The sequence below is a fragment of the Triplophysa dalaica genome, chromosome 8 (genome assembly GCF_015846415.1).
Source record: "Triplophysa dalaica isolate WHDGS20190420 chromosome 8, ASM1584641v1, whole genome shotgun sequence".
Taxonomy (NCBI): domain Eukaryota; kingdom Metazoa; phylum Chordata; class Actinopteri; order Cypriniformes; family Nemacheilidae; genus Triplophysa; species Triplophysa dalaica.
Genome location: NC_079549.1, coordinates 658357 through 674852, shown reverse-complemented (window position 1 = coordinate 674852; position 16496 = coordinate 658357). Strand labels below are relative to the sequence as shown.

General features: G+C 38.9%; 1 protein-coding gene across 5 annotated transcripts; it reads right to left on the bottom strand.

Annotated features, from left to right (window-relative positions):
* Positions 1-2821: 2821 nt before the first annotated feature.
* Positions 2822-10957, bottom strand: LOC130427138 (uncharacterized). Of its 5 annotated transcripts, XM_056754200.1 has the most exons (8): positions 10761-10957; positions 10266-10315; positions 9847-9908; positions 6532-9619; positions 5481-6459; positions 5047-5214; positions 4469-4564; positions 2822-3738 (listed from the first exon to the last, which is right to left on the bottom strand). In XM_056754200.1, the coding sequence occupies exons 4-8, from the start codon at positions 6543-6545 to the stop codon at positions 3421-3423; spliced, it is 1575 nt and encodes a 524-aa protein (XP_056610178.1). In that variant the 5' UTR covers positions 6546-9619; positions 9847-9908; positions 10266-10315; positions 10761-10957; the 3' UTR covers positions 2822-3420. The 5 variants fall into 5 exon arrangements, with proteins under 5 accessions (XP_056610178.1, XP_056610177.1, XP_056610179.1 ...); XM_056754199.1 differs by having other exon boundaries at positions 5481-9619; XM_056754201.1 differs by lacking the exon at positions 6532-9619.
* Positions 10958-16496: the final 5539 nt, after the last annotated feature.

Sequence of the window (16496 nt, the reverse complement as noted above, 5' to 3'; positions counted from 1 at the left end):
CGGCTTGGCAGACGATGACGCTCCGCCGTCGTGGCGTGGCGGTCCTCTCTTCGGCCCGTACCTCTTCTTAGGTGGGCCCGACCATTGTTTAGGCCGAGCATCCGGCTCACGACCTCGAGAAGCCGGAGCGGAAGCAGCGTTCTGTTTGGCCGGCCTCTGCGTGGAGTGCGTTGCGGATGAAGAACGGGCTCTCAGAGACGGTTGATAAGAGCGTCGCGGGAGCACGTGACTCGTGGCCTTGGCGCGCTTCTGCGCCTCCCCGAAGAGCTCTATCAGATTATAAGATTATAAAATTCTGTGGATTGTTGTCACATGCACTGTATTTATACTGACTGGATTCGTCAGTATTTGCATACTGTTGCATTCTTGCGACAATTGGCCAGTTTTTTTCTGGCGTTATCCAATAAGACTTCAGGAAAAGTGAAAAAGGGGAGGAGTTTCATATGCGGTTCTCCGCAATGTCGAAGTGACCGCTCTCGAAAGGGAACTGACTGCACCAATTGGTGCTTTACTTAAAGTTATCTCCCCCATCTCTCTCTCGTTTCTTAATGTGTAGGCATGTGTGTAGGTTTGTTATTGTGTCATCTATTATAATTTCATGTGCCTTGTTGACAAGATGTATGTGCAAGGTAGTGTAACTTAAGAGTTGGGCTAAAAGTCTGTCTTTCAAGGTTGACAATAAAAAGGGAGGGGCTTCCAAATCCAAATACCAGGAGGGTGAGAAGGAGGAGGAGGGTCATGAAAGACTTTTAAAGAACAAGGTACACAACCAGTCTGCATCCTGTGTGTGTTGTTACATTACATTCATGATGAGTACGATTATTATGGGGGATAAGGGAATCTTATTTGTATAACCAAGTCACACCCAAAGCGCTTCACACATGAAAGGGAGGGGGGTTCATTCACTCCATGCTGATGGTGGTAAGCTACATTCGTAGCCACAGTTTCCCAAGGGTTAGACTGACAAAAGCGAGGCTGCTCACATCTGCACCAATGGTCCCTCTGACCACCACCAACCATTAACAAATAGGGATTGGGTGAAGTGTTTTGACATCTTGTCACACAACGACAGTCTGCACCTACAGGAGCAGGGATTCGAACCCCTGACCTTCCGATCATGGGATGATACGCTCTCCCATCTGTGCCACTGTCGCCCTTAAATTGCTTTTTCTTTTTCCCCTCCGATGGTTGGTGTGAAAAAGAATTGTTCCTCTAAATACAACCACAAGGAATGAGGAGAAGGAGAAGGAGGAGGAGGAGGCGAAGGCGAAGGAGGATGATGAGGCAACGAACAAGGTACAGTACCAGTCTGCACCTAGTATGTGTTATTGCATTGCAATACAGTAAAGATAAGTAAGACTTTTATCATAAAATGCATTACCAGTAGCTGTTACAAGGTATAACACCAGCACAGTAGGCAACTTTGTCTTCTCTCTCTCTTTCTCTCTCCCTCCCAGCAGGCCAGCGAAGAGGAGGAGCTAGTACCACCCTCTAAGAAAAAGGTAGCCTAAATTATGACATCCAGTGTGTGGTGTATTACATACATGCATTACATTAAATAAAATATGTGGAAGTTTCACGGTTTAAGTAAGAAATAAGCACCAGGAGGCCGGACAACCAGTTACATATAGCCAAGTGGAGGGATTTCTGTCCGACACTTCTTGCCACCTTCCTCTTACACCTCTCGTGACATCCTCCCAGCCAATCAGAATCAACCATTTATAAAAGAAGTTGTATAACGATAAGCTTTTTTCTTCTCTCTGTCTGTCTCTTTCTCGTAGAAAGCTGCAGAATTTAGAAAACACCTGGACGAACAGATGTGGGAGAGAAGGAAACTAGACCAAATGCAAAGAAATTTGCAGGAGTTGAGAGATGAAGTCCATTCTCTTAAAAATGAAAATTCACGTCTGAAAGACATAATCGTCAATCGTAAGTTTTCCTAATTTTAATATTTATTAGCAGAGTTTTTTTCTGGAGATGGATATTCCAGTGGCAGAGAAGTATAAACTTAGAAATTTGAATGGGCTTAAACATGTGTTTGGCAAAATAAATGCTACGCTGTTAGGTGGTGAGGTAGTGTGGGTGCTCATATAGCCGTTTATGAGATCCAAATTAGAATTATATTTATTTGTCTCTTTCTGAAGGAATTCGTAGAGGGTTAACTAAAGTCATGGCCTAGAGAACATAGAGTTCATGAGAATAAATGATGCTTCTCTGCCTTCGACGGCTCAAGAAGGCAATTGGCTCCAGAAAAAAAAACCTGGGGAATTTGATTTTTAGAGAAATTGGAGGAAGAAAATTGCATTCACAACCAGGTTTCCTCTGCAGTGCCTTACCAATGGGCTTCAGAGGGGGTTGTAGCTTCACTGTAAACCCTAATAAGTTCACAGAACTCAAAAATTATTTTGTAACAGATTACACAAAAATATTTTAGTGATGTCTTTAAATGTTTTAAGTTTAGATAAAACAAATATTTAATTTTCAGTTGGCTTAAATTATTTCAATGTTATCTTATAAATATTGATATTCCTCAACTTATAATTAGGGAGTAATTCACTCAAAATTTTTAATATTTCTCAACTCATATTATGTGGAAAATACACTCAAAATTTTAAATATTTCTCAACTCATATTATGTGGAAAATACACTCAAAATTTTTAATATTTCTCAACTCATATAATGTGGGACATGCACTCAAAATTAATTCTAAACTGAAATACTGATGTCGGCCCACTACACAATTATAATCAGATAGCAATGTTGGAAAACACAAAAGTGACACCACAGTGACAATTTAACAACTTTTTTTATTAAACACAATGTGCTTTTTGAAAAGGCACGAATCAAAACGGATCAGTCAAAACAAAGTGCTTGTGATAAATTAAAACAAAACGACTCTATAAAATCAAAATGTGTTTTAAAGTACATTAAGTGCTAATATTTCCATATTCTGATAGTGGTCATTGCTACAGAAGGTAGATTCAGTATTTTGGGTAAAAATAGGATTAAAACTCGAAAGATTCATGATAAAATTCAATAAGATTTTAAGTATAATCTATCCTCAACAACAATGACAACTATTAGAATTTGGAGCCATTTAACAATGTTGAAAAACATTTTGATACTACTGTATCTTGAAGGCTCCAACTCACTTTTTTAAATACAACATTCAAACAAAGTGCTGGTTTTTACTGTGCCACACTAATTGACAACATCAAGGTAGTGCATCAAGGTAGGCATTAGGCAGCAGAACATTAAACACGTATTGTGCATGAATTGAACATAGTACAAAAACTTGAGCTTGGCAATACATCAATGTATTAAATCTGAGGTAGAAGAGGCAAAAAATTACATTTGTAAAGATGGAAAAAAAAAACTTCCTCAATACCCATCTCAACAAATAATCCATTCTGACTAATTCACTCATTGAACAAATCATTCTTCAGCGTCAGTAGACGCCCTTTCAGTGGTTTGTTGTCGTCAAGACACATGACAACCTTTTGGACAAACGTGAATGTAAGCTCGAGATTCTTTGGGTACTGTAGGTCTAGTGCATAGATGTACCCAAAGAGCAGGAGAAATGAGTCAGCCAGATTTGTGGGACCACTCACAAGTATTTCATCCTCCACAACAATACTGATGCTCTCAGGGCTGAAGAGGGCCGCATCAGTAGGGTCATCCGTGACGACTGTTAGGAGAGCCACCGGAGTGTCAGTGAGGTCTGGACCATCTGCTGACTATAAAACACAAATAAGACAAGAATGAGTTCAGCCCCTTAAGGATACAAATCATGCTGATGATGTGTAGACATTACTGTCACTTAGCACTTAGACTGCAACTAACCTACATGTTTAAACTATTTTCTTTTCCTATGCTTATATCTTATGTTAGTTTCACACCTATCTGTTGGCATACTCTTGTTTAGTTGAATGCTTTATACTTACCTTTTCATTTATGTAATTTCTACATGCCAGTTTGCAGAATAACAACTCAAATAAACTTCATAAACAGGTTCTGGAGGGTATTCCAGAAAGGAGGTTCAACAAACTCTGAGCCTAACCCTGAACTCTGAGTTGACTTAACCTGTGAAGTGAAACTGAGTTTTCAGTTCCAGAACAGCTGATCTGAGTTAGGTAAGTCAACTCTGAGTTGAGCTCCAGTCTGACGACTAGTAGAAAGCCATCATCAATGGAGCTCCAACACTGTGATTCACCATGACAACGGGAGAAAACAGGAAGCAAACATTTTCTGGCTGCGGCCATAATAAAAATCACTGACACAGATAAGTCACTAAGTTTTAAATGCAGTTGTCTTTTCATGTTGAATTTAACATTCACAAGTTTCCCTCATCTCAGGGTTCACTCTGAGTTTTCACATAACCCACGTTCTGGAATACCCGTGAAGTCATATGTTTAACCTGACTGAATAGCTAGGCAAAGGGATTGATAGTGAGGCCAGTACACTTACATTACAGGTCCTGAAGAACTTGAAGGCATCTTCACGCAGGTACACAGGAAGTGCACGAAGGACGAGGGCCCGTCTCATATTTACATCACGCTGTTCCTAGATGGACAAAAAATATCCATTACAATAGTAATTACACAAACGCAGAGCAAACACTTAATAAAATCTAAGTGTTAAATAGTTCCATATTTTGATGGTGGTCATTGCTGTAGATGGTGGATTCAGTATTTTGGGTCGCCATTTCTTCAGTAAAACATTTTTCAAATTAATAACTTTCTATTCTAAATACTTTAATAACTCACAAAGTAAAAACACTTTAAATTGCTTAATCAAATTTTATGAAAACAGTAGTTATTTGGACTTCTTCAAATTGAAGTTGTTAAAGTATCTTTTTAGGGTACCTCTTTTTGAATGCATCTTGTCAAGACGTCTATCTCTGATGAGACAACAACGTTGTGTTCATGGCATAATCATTTAACCTTGGGCCACAGTCGAGGCAATTCAAACTATGGCTTCATTCAGTTCTCTACAAACAATCTGTTAATAATCTGATTCTGAATCATGCAAAGTTAAAAATTCACCTGAAGGTCATAAATCCTCATGAGCTTGGCTAGCTCCTCCGCTATCTTGCCAGTCTTGATGGCCTTGTCTCTGAACAAGATGATGAGTTTAGGCGTGTGTCTGTCCAGCTCCTTGTAGAATTGATTGCGCAGGTTAACATTGTTAATTCGGTGGAACTCTGCAAACACCTGTAACATGGACAGAATAAGACAGAAATGGACAAAGATGAATTAGGAACAGAATTGTGATTGTATTTTAAGAAGTTTTCAGTTGGCAGGTAGCAAAACCAAGGGCAATTCTATCAGGGATGAGTCAGAACCAAGGTCAAAATAGAAAGTTAATAGTCATTCTTTAATTTAAAACATTATGTATGTTATCTAAAGGAAATTGCTCTCAACAAGGAGAACAATAAAATAATGATAAAGATAAAGATTTTTTAATTATTTATTTTTACCTGTGATTCCATAAGTAGGGCTGGCCATCTGTCCACGATGTCTCTCACCCGTGGAGCTACAAGAGATCCAACAATTTCTTGGCGACGAAGGGCATAGGTTGTGTTCATGAGCTTGACTATGACTAATTGGTTTCTCTCAGTCTTTTCGACTTCATGTATGATTTCTTCTCTCATTGTTTCCAGAGTGGCTGAAGTTTGATCCTTCGGTAGGTTGATGATGTAGTTTACCTCAGCTTTTCGAGCTTTCTTTATGTTTTGATGGGGGTGATCATTGTCGGGGTTGTTTCGGCTCCGCCTCCCTGTGTTGATGGCGACTTCTGCAACCCCAGCTTTGGACAGATTGTTACGGTAAGACGCAATCTTGTACCCTATGTGACGTTTCCATCCCAACTCCCCGTCTTCACCAGCCGTCATTCTGAGACATGGATGAGCTGTAATCAAAGCTTGAGCAGCCATTGCCAATTCCTTTTCATGTGGGTATGGTTTAAAACTATAGATCGTTTCTGCCATTTTTTTAAGGATTTCACTCTTCTGTGACCTCTTTAACTTCAGCAATTTTCCTGATTCTTCATGAACACGATTTCCTTCTTCTAGTATATGCTCCATTTCATAACCGAAACCAGGAACAACAAAGTGATCAGGCCAACTCTTCTGGCGCTGTAACGCAGGTGCATGTGGGAGTATGTCTGTGTCAGAAGATGTAGTAGATGAAGTGTCACCTTCAGGTCTGACGACTCTCAATGTGCCCTTCTCTGGTAACTCCTGGATGTCCACAAGAAGGCAAAGATCACCCTCAAAGTCCGGATCCTCATAGTGCAGGCTAAAGTCACCATCCAGTCTTGGCTTGAACCTCTCTTGCATTATTTCTTTCAGCTCCTCCACTGACTTTGGTCGCTCAAGTAGAGTAAGTTTCAGGGCGGTGTCTCGTGCAACATACACACGCAGCACATGCTTCTGGGCAGCAGCCATCTTTTGGTTCCTAAAAGACAAAAACCTGTTAATTTGCATTAAAAGTGGAGGTGACACACACTACATATACATGTCCACATACCCACTGGTCCACATAAACACTGGAACATCACTTGAACGATGGAATGTATAGAAGGCCAGCTGTTGTAGTGGGGCAGTTTATTCATGGACCCACTGGTCCACACAGCTCCAAGAGATATTGTTTTATGTGTGTGAATGTGTTCATCTTAGGGCTGCACGATAAATCGCACACGATTGTCACTCGCATCTTGTCAGTAAAACCGGTTCCTTGATTAGTAGTATATCGCCATCAGGTGCTTTCAGATGGAGCGGCATTTACTACACAGAGCCGTAGTTCACTGACAAGAGGGGAAATATCGCATTCATAATAGCAGATGAATCGCCTGCGATTATGAATGCGATATTTCTCAGCGATTTATCATGCAGCCCTAGTTCATCTGTTTACCTGCATCAACAAATCTTCAGTTTAACAATATGAAACGTTTGGGTGTCAAGAGCAATCTACCATCTATGTTGTAAGCGCAGAGAGGTGTTTTGTCATTTAGCTCTGATGGGTAGTGAACAGCCAGATTGTTTGGGAAAAGTTCGTAAGATCTCAGGTGTTCAATGTAGTGTGATTTGTGCTCTTGGCAAAGAAAGACAACACTACTGTTAACCAGGAGAACCTGTTCAATTCTGCAGAAATTAGGCAGTCCCCCCTCTTTTCCCACAGACAAAAACATTCCTACATCATAATCGGTTCCATCAATGCAGACCTTTGATGTGCTGTAAATAACATTGCTTGCTGTTATTTGTTCAATGTATGTCTTGGCAACATTTGGAAGCATTGATACCAGTACAGAAGAGACATTTGATGTCTGCTGGTGAGGTTTGAAGAATCCTGAGGCACTGAGGTGGTATGCTACCATGTATTGATGCCTGTCTGCAAGTGTTTTTAACACATTTTTGAAGTTTTGGGTGTCGTGTACAACTCTCTTGAAAAACCGGTGTTTACCCTCAAACCTCATTGTCCACAAGTGTACAAGTGGCCCAAAACGGCGTACAAGGTCAGGATAGTGTTCTATGTAGTGATGCTTAGGACGGAGTTTGAAATCTGGAAAGGCTTCTTTCAGCATCTCTCTATGATCCTGTATCTTGGACTGTAAATACTGTATGGACTCCTCTGTGAATTCTGAGCACAACGATAACTCTACTACCTCTTTTAAGTCCATAAGCACAGTCCATGCTCCATCCTCTTCTGGAACTACATTCCCAATAATCAAAGGGAGCAGTCTTAGCAATGTGGCATTTTCATGGCCATTACCGCCAATGCTTTTCTTAACAGCAAAGGTCTGTGGTATTTTATGAGGTTTGTCAACCTTGTCTGTGTGCTGGTATGGAAACGATAGAATTCTCTCGTTCAAATATTCAAGGGTGAAGTATTTGCGACGGATCATCTCTCCGATACACAGGGCAAGCTCCACGGGCACAATGCCCTCAAAAAGATCGTGGAGGGCATCAGGTGGAAAGCCAGTTACGGTATGAAAATGCTCTAGATGCTGGCTCAGGACACAATCTGCCTTAACACCATTCTGACTCTGACTATCCCCATGCATTACTGCATACACATCGCTATTATGGCTGTCTTTTGTCCTAAGACTGAACTCACCACTTGCAACTTCATGAGTCTGAAGTTTAGCCTGTGTTGCTGTGCAGAATCTGCAAAAATATTCTGCTCTAAAAGACTTTGAAAACCCAGCCAAATCATGGGCTGCAAGATTGTCGGACACTACACACATGACTGTTCCTTGAACTACCTTACCAATAGACTCAATGAATACCCCATCTTGTTCAAGGGTACGGAGGTCTCTCAACAAAGGACCAAGTGCTTTTTCATAGCCAAATGTCTGTATGTCAGCCACTTTACATAAAGCTGCAAGCTGAATTACATGCAGGGCTGATCGGTATTTACTGGGAAGATCAGCAAACATCCAGTAAACTGAACAGATTTTGTGTATTTTGCGTGATGTGCCAAGTGGATTGGCTATTTCCAAATCATCAATGTACAAAATGAGTGTTATCTTTAACTGATCTGAAGACAAGAATGTGTTCTCTTTGAAGTACAAACCATCTTGGTGGCTTACATAATGACTGTTTTGTGCCACTTTTGTTTCTTTAATTTTGTCCAGAATATCTGTATGACTGAAGATTTTTTGTATCATCTCAAGAATGGGAACATGTACAGATGTGTGTCCTGGCTGTAGCAGATACTGTACAGGCTTTACCACAGGGTAATTCTTTTCGATGAAGGTTTTCCTTCTCTTGGTTGAGGATAACTGCTTCCCCTTAGCCGTGGCACTGACAATAACATTACTGTCCATTACAATACTGACAACCTCATTTAGAAGTGTTTCACTGACAGTGATGCCATGACTCTGAAAGACCTCACTAATGTCATGTTTGAGTATTGGTTGGGACAAGGAAAATAATTGAGTCAGATGTTCCACTATTTCCTGAGATGCCATGTCAGATACATGAAGAATAGAATACATCTTTAAGAATAATGATGCCAAGTTTTGGTTCAACTGGGCTCTTAAAGTGTCTGTGTCACACTGACTGTTTACATCGTCGAGATCAAACGTGTCCGCAGACCCTGCACTCTGACGTTCAGCAGGTTCCCAAAGACTTTCTGCTGCAACTACAACTGGGGAACTATCATTGTCTGCCAATACAACACATTCACCAAAGTCAGAATCACCACCATGTTTTCTACTTTTATGTGCATTAAACGCTGAGTAGCTATTTGTTCTGTAATTGCAGTTCTTGAATGGGCATGCTACCATCTCATGACTTCGTAAATGACTTCTCAAATGACCAAAAAGAATTTCCTCAGAAAAGGGCTGTTTTACGTTACACAAAGGACATGTAAAAAAGCTGCATGCTCCTTCAGTTGCATCTACTCTACATGAATCATTATGAGATCTTGACAGATGAGCTTTCATCGCTTCAAATGATGGAAAAGTACAAATGCAACTGTCATAGAGACATGGGAGGGGGGACACTCTTGAATATTGGCTATGCAGTACAGTATAGTGCCAAAATAATTGTCCCCGGGTATTTGAAGTTGCAGAACACAACTTGCACTTCCACTCCATTAGGCCAACTTCAGCCTGCAAAGTAAATATTTTCAATTAAAGTCTAAACCATTTCAGCCCTGATTTGCACTTTTGGCAAAAAAGTTAAAATGTGTTGTAAAATTTTAAATGGGGGGGAAATAATGCCAATCAGTTGACAACAAATCAGTAATTTGATTATATCTGTTCTGCTGCAAAAAACCTAAACATTGTGAAAATTCAGGGCGAAAATCTTTTGTTAGTACACAATTTACAAAACACACCTGTTAGCACCTGTCTGATGGTGAAACGCTGACTCTCTGTAGCACTCTTTGTAGTCCAATATCTGTACACAACATGCACGCAAAGATGATTTGTTAATGTTCAAAAATAAAAAATAATAATAAATGAAATTAAAAAAGTGAATATACAGATAAAAGTTTCCAAACCTATGAAAAAAATGTACACTAATTATAGTAAAAATGTAAATATTAAAAGATGACCAAGTTAGTTATTAACAAGCAAAGCATCAAAGTTGTGTGCTTATAGATCTGCTATTACTAGTGTTGTTGTTTTAACAAAGTATTAATACAGGGTTCAAGTGAGATAAAAACATTTAAATAATAGCAAAAGAACAACTGTGGAAACACGTAAAAAATAAAACAAACTCTTAATATCACTATTTCACACTAATATATCCTACCTGAACTGTTAATTTATTTTCGAGATGATCTCGAAGCCACACACTTATGCCTACGAAGAAATACAAACACGTGCCTGGTTAGCATCATGATAACACACTCGCATTATGTTGTTTATTATTGTTCGTTTCACGATAGCACACACCTACAGACAGCTCGACAACGTAAAATATTGACGGTGTAACGCGGACACTTTTTGAAATACGTATACTCAAAGTAAGCACATGCATTAACAGCGAACAGGAAAAAACAACGTTATGCTTTCGTTATCTCTCTGCCTCTGCCAGAAAGTTCAAACTAACCTCAACCGTCAGTGTCCCGGGCAAACATGCGTTATGAAAAATGTAGTTCAAAACTTCTAACGTTGCGATTACTCGGATTTGTAAACTATTTACACAAAATATTCACTGTGCACATTGAACAAATGTATTCCTAGTTTAAAAATATAAAACTATTTATCGAAATTCAATAAATAAAAAACGTTAAGAGTTACTTACCAAATGAGGGCTGATGATAAGACGGCGCTTAAGAAAACGAGGGCAATAAGACTAATGAAAATAACTGAGATAGTGGTGGTTTGAAGCGGAGGTGTAAAATTGCACATTCCAAAAAAATTAAAACAAATTAAACTGTGTTCCACATCCACACGTGCTGACAAAAACTTTACCGCATCAGGGCAAATTCAAGATGGCTGACTCCACTTTCCTGAGGGAGAGATAAGACCGACCCACTAGAACGTCATGACGTCAATAACGTCAGGGCACTCCTATATGGTTCATAAACTTTTTGAGCGTTCCACAGAAATTAGCTATAAAATATTGAGCCCTATTAAATTAAAGTGGCATAAATCTTAACAGAGCTCAACATTTTATAGTTTGGTCAACTGCATAACGACATTTGACTGCTATGACCTTATTAGTTTTCAGCTAGTACAACTGTTTGGGATTACAGTGTTGCGTTCACATTTGCAGGAAATGTTTTTCGAAGAGTAAGGGCACTGAGTTGCTGGGTGCTATTTTGATCTAGTGATTGTAATTATTGTTTTTTCTTTATATAACCTCTTTCTAGAAATCCCTCAAATCAAAAGTGACCTCGCCAGTATTGCTCAAAAGGTAACTTCATCTGATTTTCATTGTTTTTTAAACTGTTTCTCAAGCTGAGCTGTAGAGACTTGTGATGTTGGGCGGATTGATAGCGTTAATTATTTGATGTATTTGCACTTTAATTTATTGAAGAGAATAACTATATTTTTCTTATATGAACAAGACTGGAAGGAATCCTGTGGATGATTCCTCCTCGACTTTTGGAGAAATGCATCTGGTGAGTATTTTTCTTCCTAGCATTTTTATTTATTTATTTAGTTTAGTTGTTACTCAAACAGAGCTATATGGATTTTTATTTTCTTTCGCTGTTTACTTTTGCATGTAACTTTAATTTATTTAAATTTTTAATGTTTTCCAAGCCCCCCTGTAAATAAGAATCTATAGTGGCTTGCTTGGATGAATAAAAATTGTTGAAGAGTTTTACTATGTTTCTTTATTCTCTTAGACTCCAGAGAGGAGACCAAGCCCCGAGGAGACCGAGCCCTTGAAAGAAAGCCCCATGGTGAGTGAGCGCTTTCAAGAGACACCACAGGTGTGTGTGTAACCCTTTTATACCTCTGATTTTTTGGTACTTATTTTACTTAAGGCTCCAACTGAGCTATAGGGATTTATATGTTGGGATAGTTGGTGGTAATATGTAATTTACTTGCCCCATATTCATAAAATTGTTGAAGAGTTTAACTATGTTTTTCTTCTCTAAAAAGACTGCAGCAACAGCTGCGACCTCAGCGAAAACACAGGTGTGCTTAAACTGTGGGCTTTGTATGAGCCAATTAGTGTTTATAAGTGACAATCATCCTCTTCTCCTGCCCCCCTTCGCTCCTCTCCACCCACTGTCTTTTCTTCTTCCCTATTCTCCATCCAACCTCCTCCTTTTCCCCCACCCTGTCCTCCTCCCGCTCTCCTTTAATAACGTTTAGGGCAATGATTAATTTGTTTCGTATCTTTATCATTAATCTGCATTTATACATAAAAACCTATTAACTATTGGGAAGCCAAGCATAAGAATCAATATGAAACATGAAAAAGTTGCCAATAAATTAATATTGTGATGTAAAATTATTTTTCAGATTAAAGTTATAAAGGGCTCTGGGGTGTTTTGCCAGGCAGAAGCGTGTAGAGCAGCCCGCCTTGCCACCTCTGCTACTGCCATGGTAAGGAATCTGATGCTGGGCACCTTCAACTTGGAGACTTTGCTGAAAAGCAACCTGAATGGTACAAAACAACATGTTCCTAATCTCTAAAAAAACGTCAGTCATATTCTGTGGAATAAATTATGTTTGTGTGCGGGCATACCATCGCTTTTTTACTTGGAATTTTTGTAGTTTCTTGCACCTGAAGAAAACGTGATGTGTTATAAAAAAACTGTTGCTTTCTCCACCTTCATTTTACCCCCCTTTCATAATAATTTTGAAATATTACTTTAAGGTGGGAAGCCAACCAGAGGCTGGTCGCCCTTGACCAAATTTAAAAGGCAGCCATTATTGGTTAGTAACTAAACTTTTAAGACTTTATAAGTTCAGCACTTTAAACATAGCCTACTTGTATCAATGTTTATTAGGCATCAATGGAGACTGCATACGGTAGGGCACCCATTATTGTTTCTGTAAGATCTGCTTGAGACCTATAATACTAATTCATCGCTTAATCACTTCTTAATCCTACCTTTCCTCTTCTAAAGCCATATTTCAGGGGTATTGCGCCGTAAGGTGTGTAGTACTCTATTTTGTAGAACATATTGTGTTGCAACCTCATGGCACTAATTGTTGTCGTCTGAAGTTTTAATAAATAATCATATTCACCCCTCCTTCACCCTTAATCACTTCTGTCCTGTGTTTGGGCCTTATTTTGTCTATACCGGTAATTTATTTGCTTGATTTTAATGCATATCTTATTTCTCTTCGAGTAAACCTAGCATGGCAGCTCGCCGGTGGAATGTGTGTGTGAATGGGTCAATGGGAGTCCATTGTAAAGTATTTTGGGTACTGTTGGGTGCAGAAACATGCTATAAAAAGCAGAGCGGTCTTAATTTCCCTAAAACCACTGCAGAAGTTGTACTTCACTTGTGTTTTAAGCAAACCAAAAAACGCGGGAGTGGCAAAAATTTTCTTATCAATGAATTTTCTCTGCTTTGGATCCACATGATTGACCATGTGACTGTTAACAATGCAGTCCCCATGACGGACATGTGCATATGAAAGAACGATGGCGCTAAAAAAAGGGGGATGATGTTTCCAATTTTAATTTCTTTCAGATTTAGCAGAATCCAATCGGAATCTTCCTATTGATGTGTTTACATGACGCATTTTTTATTATGATCAGCCCTTTATCCAAAATATGTGTCCAATCGCAGCTGTACTGTAAGCACTTTGTGTTCATGATGAAGCACTATTTTATTATTATTATACTGTCTAATTATTTTTGTCTTCTCTAGATGCTACATTGAAGAAGTGGCCAGCAGCCACCCGAGGGTAGATATGCAAGTCTATCAATTCCAAGCTCACGGAGCTAAGAAGATCCTCCAGATAATTTTTTTGTATTATTTTTGATGTTGTACTATTTGATTGTTCCTATGTACATTTTTTTTTTATAATTACTACATTTTGGGCTATTTGTATGTTGTCTAGCAGCTATGGATTTTAATAATTTTACTAATATATAGGTAACAATTTGTGTGGATATATGTGTGCCTATATGCAGACATTTGCATATATGCACGCATATATTATAGGAAAACGGCCAATTTTATATATGTCACATATATTAAATACCTATATCAAAACCTATATTAAAACATATAGGTTTATATAGGTTTTTTCCGTGTGGGTTCAAATCAGATTTCAATAAACTCCGGGGTAGTTTTACCAACTGTTGTACACAGCGGGTACTGAAGGCATTAGGTTTCCTAATAAGAATTACAGATGACACTTAACTGCTTGACGAAGGAACGTAGATCCACTTCCTCTCTTCCTCTGTTAGTATCATCTCCCTTCATGGATCCAGATCCATAAAACCACTGATTTAAGGCTCCTTCTTCCTCATTTGCCGACCTGTGTGAACCTAGGTATGATGACAAAATTTTCAAACCCCCCTAATCTCAAAATGGATCACATGAATAGACAGAGCTGAAATTTCCCTTTCCGATGACACCTGAATTGTGAAAATCAGTTGAGGATTGCGATGATATTTATAGTACCGAGGAATATAGTCAAATAATTAACATTAACTCCAATAGAAGTCGTGTGACCGAAAATGCTTATTATTCACACGTTTTTGCTTGTAACTTCCTTATTTTATCAGATAGTTGCATGAAATTTGAATAGAAGGTAGAATTTTGTTAGTTCTTTCAAATGAAATCATGAAAATATACTGTTTTAGCTGGAATGGGCATCAGACCCATGGTACCTCACTCAAAACAGTTATAATTAATAAGCGTTCATCATATTCATAAACATTTATTTTGAGAATACAAGAGAAAAAAACAATACACATCAAAATTAATTGTTAATTCATATTCATACAACACATATGATGTGCATATTAAAATACATAGCATGACTAATTGAGAGAAATTTCAAGAAAAAACACAGTCAGAATGAGTTGAATACAGACGATGTTTTTTTTAGAACGGCGCCTTCATTACATTCGCTAAACTACCCGCCACAGATGTGACTTCACAATTTCCGCGATTTAGTTAAATACTTTCTCCTCGATGGATTTCGATGGAATTTCGTCAGTAACAAGATAAAAGCTGTGTATTTAGGTCCAACTACCTTTCATTAGTGTCCAAAGCTTAGATGAAGCCCACCGACCGGTTGAACGAAACGCAAATTTTCTGAAAGCCGCGGTGACCTGAAATCACATTAGGGCTGAAATCCCGAAGTGTCCAACGCTTCAGGGGCTTGCACTCGATGTAGTTATCGTCGTATTCTGGAAAAACATACTCCCACCAGGCGGCCAGGAGAAGATATTGAATGACACAAACATTTTAGTACCGCGCGGGTTGGAACACATTTTTGAGTCAGAATGTTCGCCGCGAGTGGTTACGATGTCATCATACCTATATGAACCTTCTCTCTCTACAAAAACATGTCCTTTTATAATCCCCCTCGCTAATACATGTCTCTCTCGTGGCTCAATCTCCGCTCGTAACACAGCTGTTGATCATTTCTCCCTTTAATAAGCCCGACCGGACTGTTTAAACGGAACCCGGAACAGGCCTGGTATTATATCAACATCGCTCCCACAGGGAAACAACATTGGGCAAAAATAGTTCCGCTTCCCGTCACCCCGTGACACAAGTATGAAACATCTGTTGTCATCATTCAAAAACATATAAGTTCAGTTCATCATGAATAGGCAGATGACTGACAAATGACATTAATGTTACATAAGAGGGATAGATTAGGGCCATATTATTTTCAGTTTATCTAAATTTGTTTTATTTATTTTTTAAATTCTGTGCATTTTTTTACCATACAATATATTGTCCACATAAATTACTGTAGCATACTATATTATAATTTACTAAAGTAAACTCCAGTGAAATTCCTATATACTACAGTGGATTTGAACCTTACTATAGTATACTATAGTGTTAAATACAGTTTATCAAGAGATGAAGTTTGTGTGTTTATACCCTCATACAGTGCAGACGCAGAAGAATCCTCGACCATCACTCGTGTCGTTTGTTAATCTGTGCACCTCATTCACTCAGAACAGACAGATGACATGATTCTGCAGCCATTGATTAATGTCATACACAAACAAACACAACCACGTCAAACACAATTCACACAAACACGCAACTCAGTCTAATGCACTTATTCTTATTGTTCTTCGCACAGACCGTTTTTTTCCGTAAAACAATTACACACTCATCTATGTATTTCTCTTTAATCTGCTTTAACTGACAGAGTTTCAGGTTTATCAGATCATTACTTCAGTCTTAAACTCATTAACTCATCACATCCATCCATCCATCCATCCATTTTCTACCGCTTATCCGAACTACCTCGGGTCACGGGGAGCCTGCGCCTATCTCAGGAGTCATCGGGCATCAAGGCAGGATACACCCTGGATGGAGTGTCGACCCATCGCAGGGTAACTCATCACATTTACAACTCAATT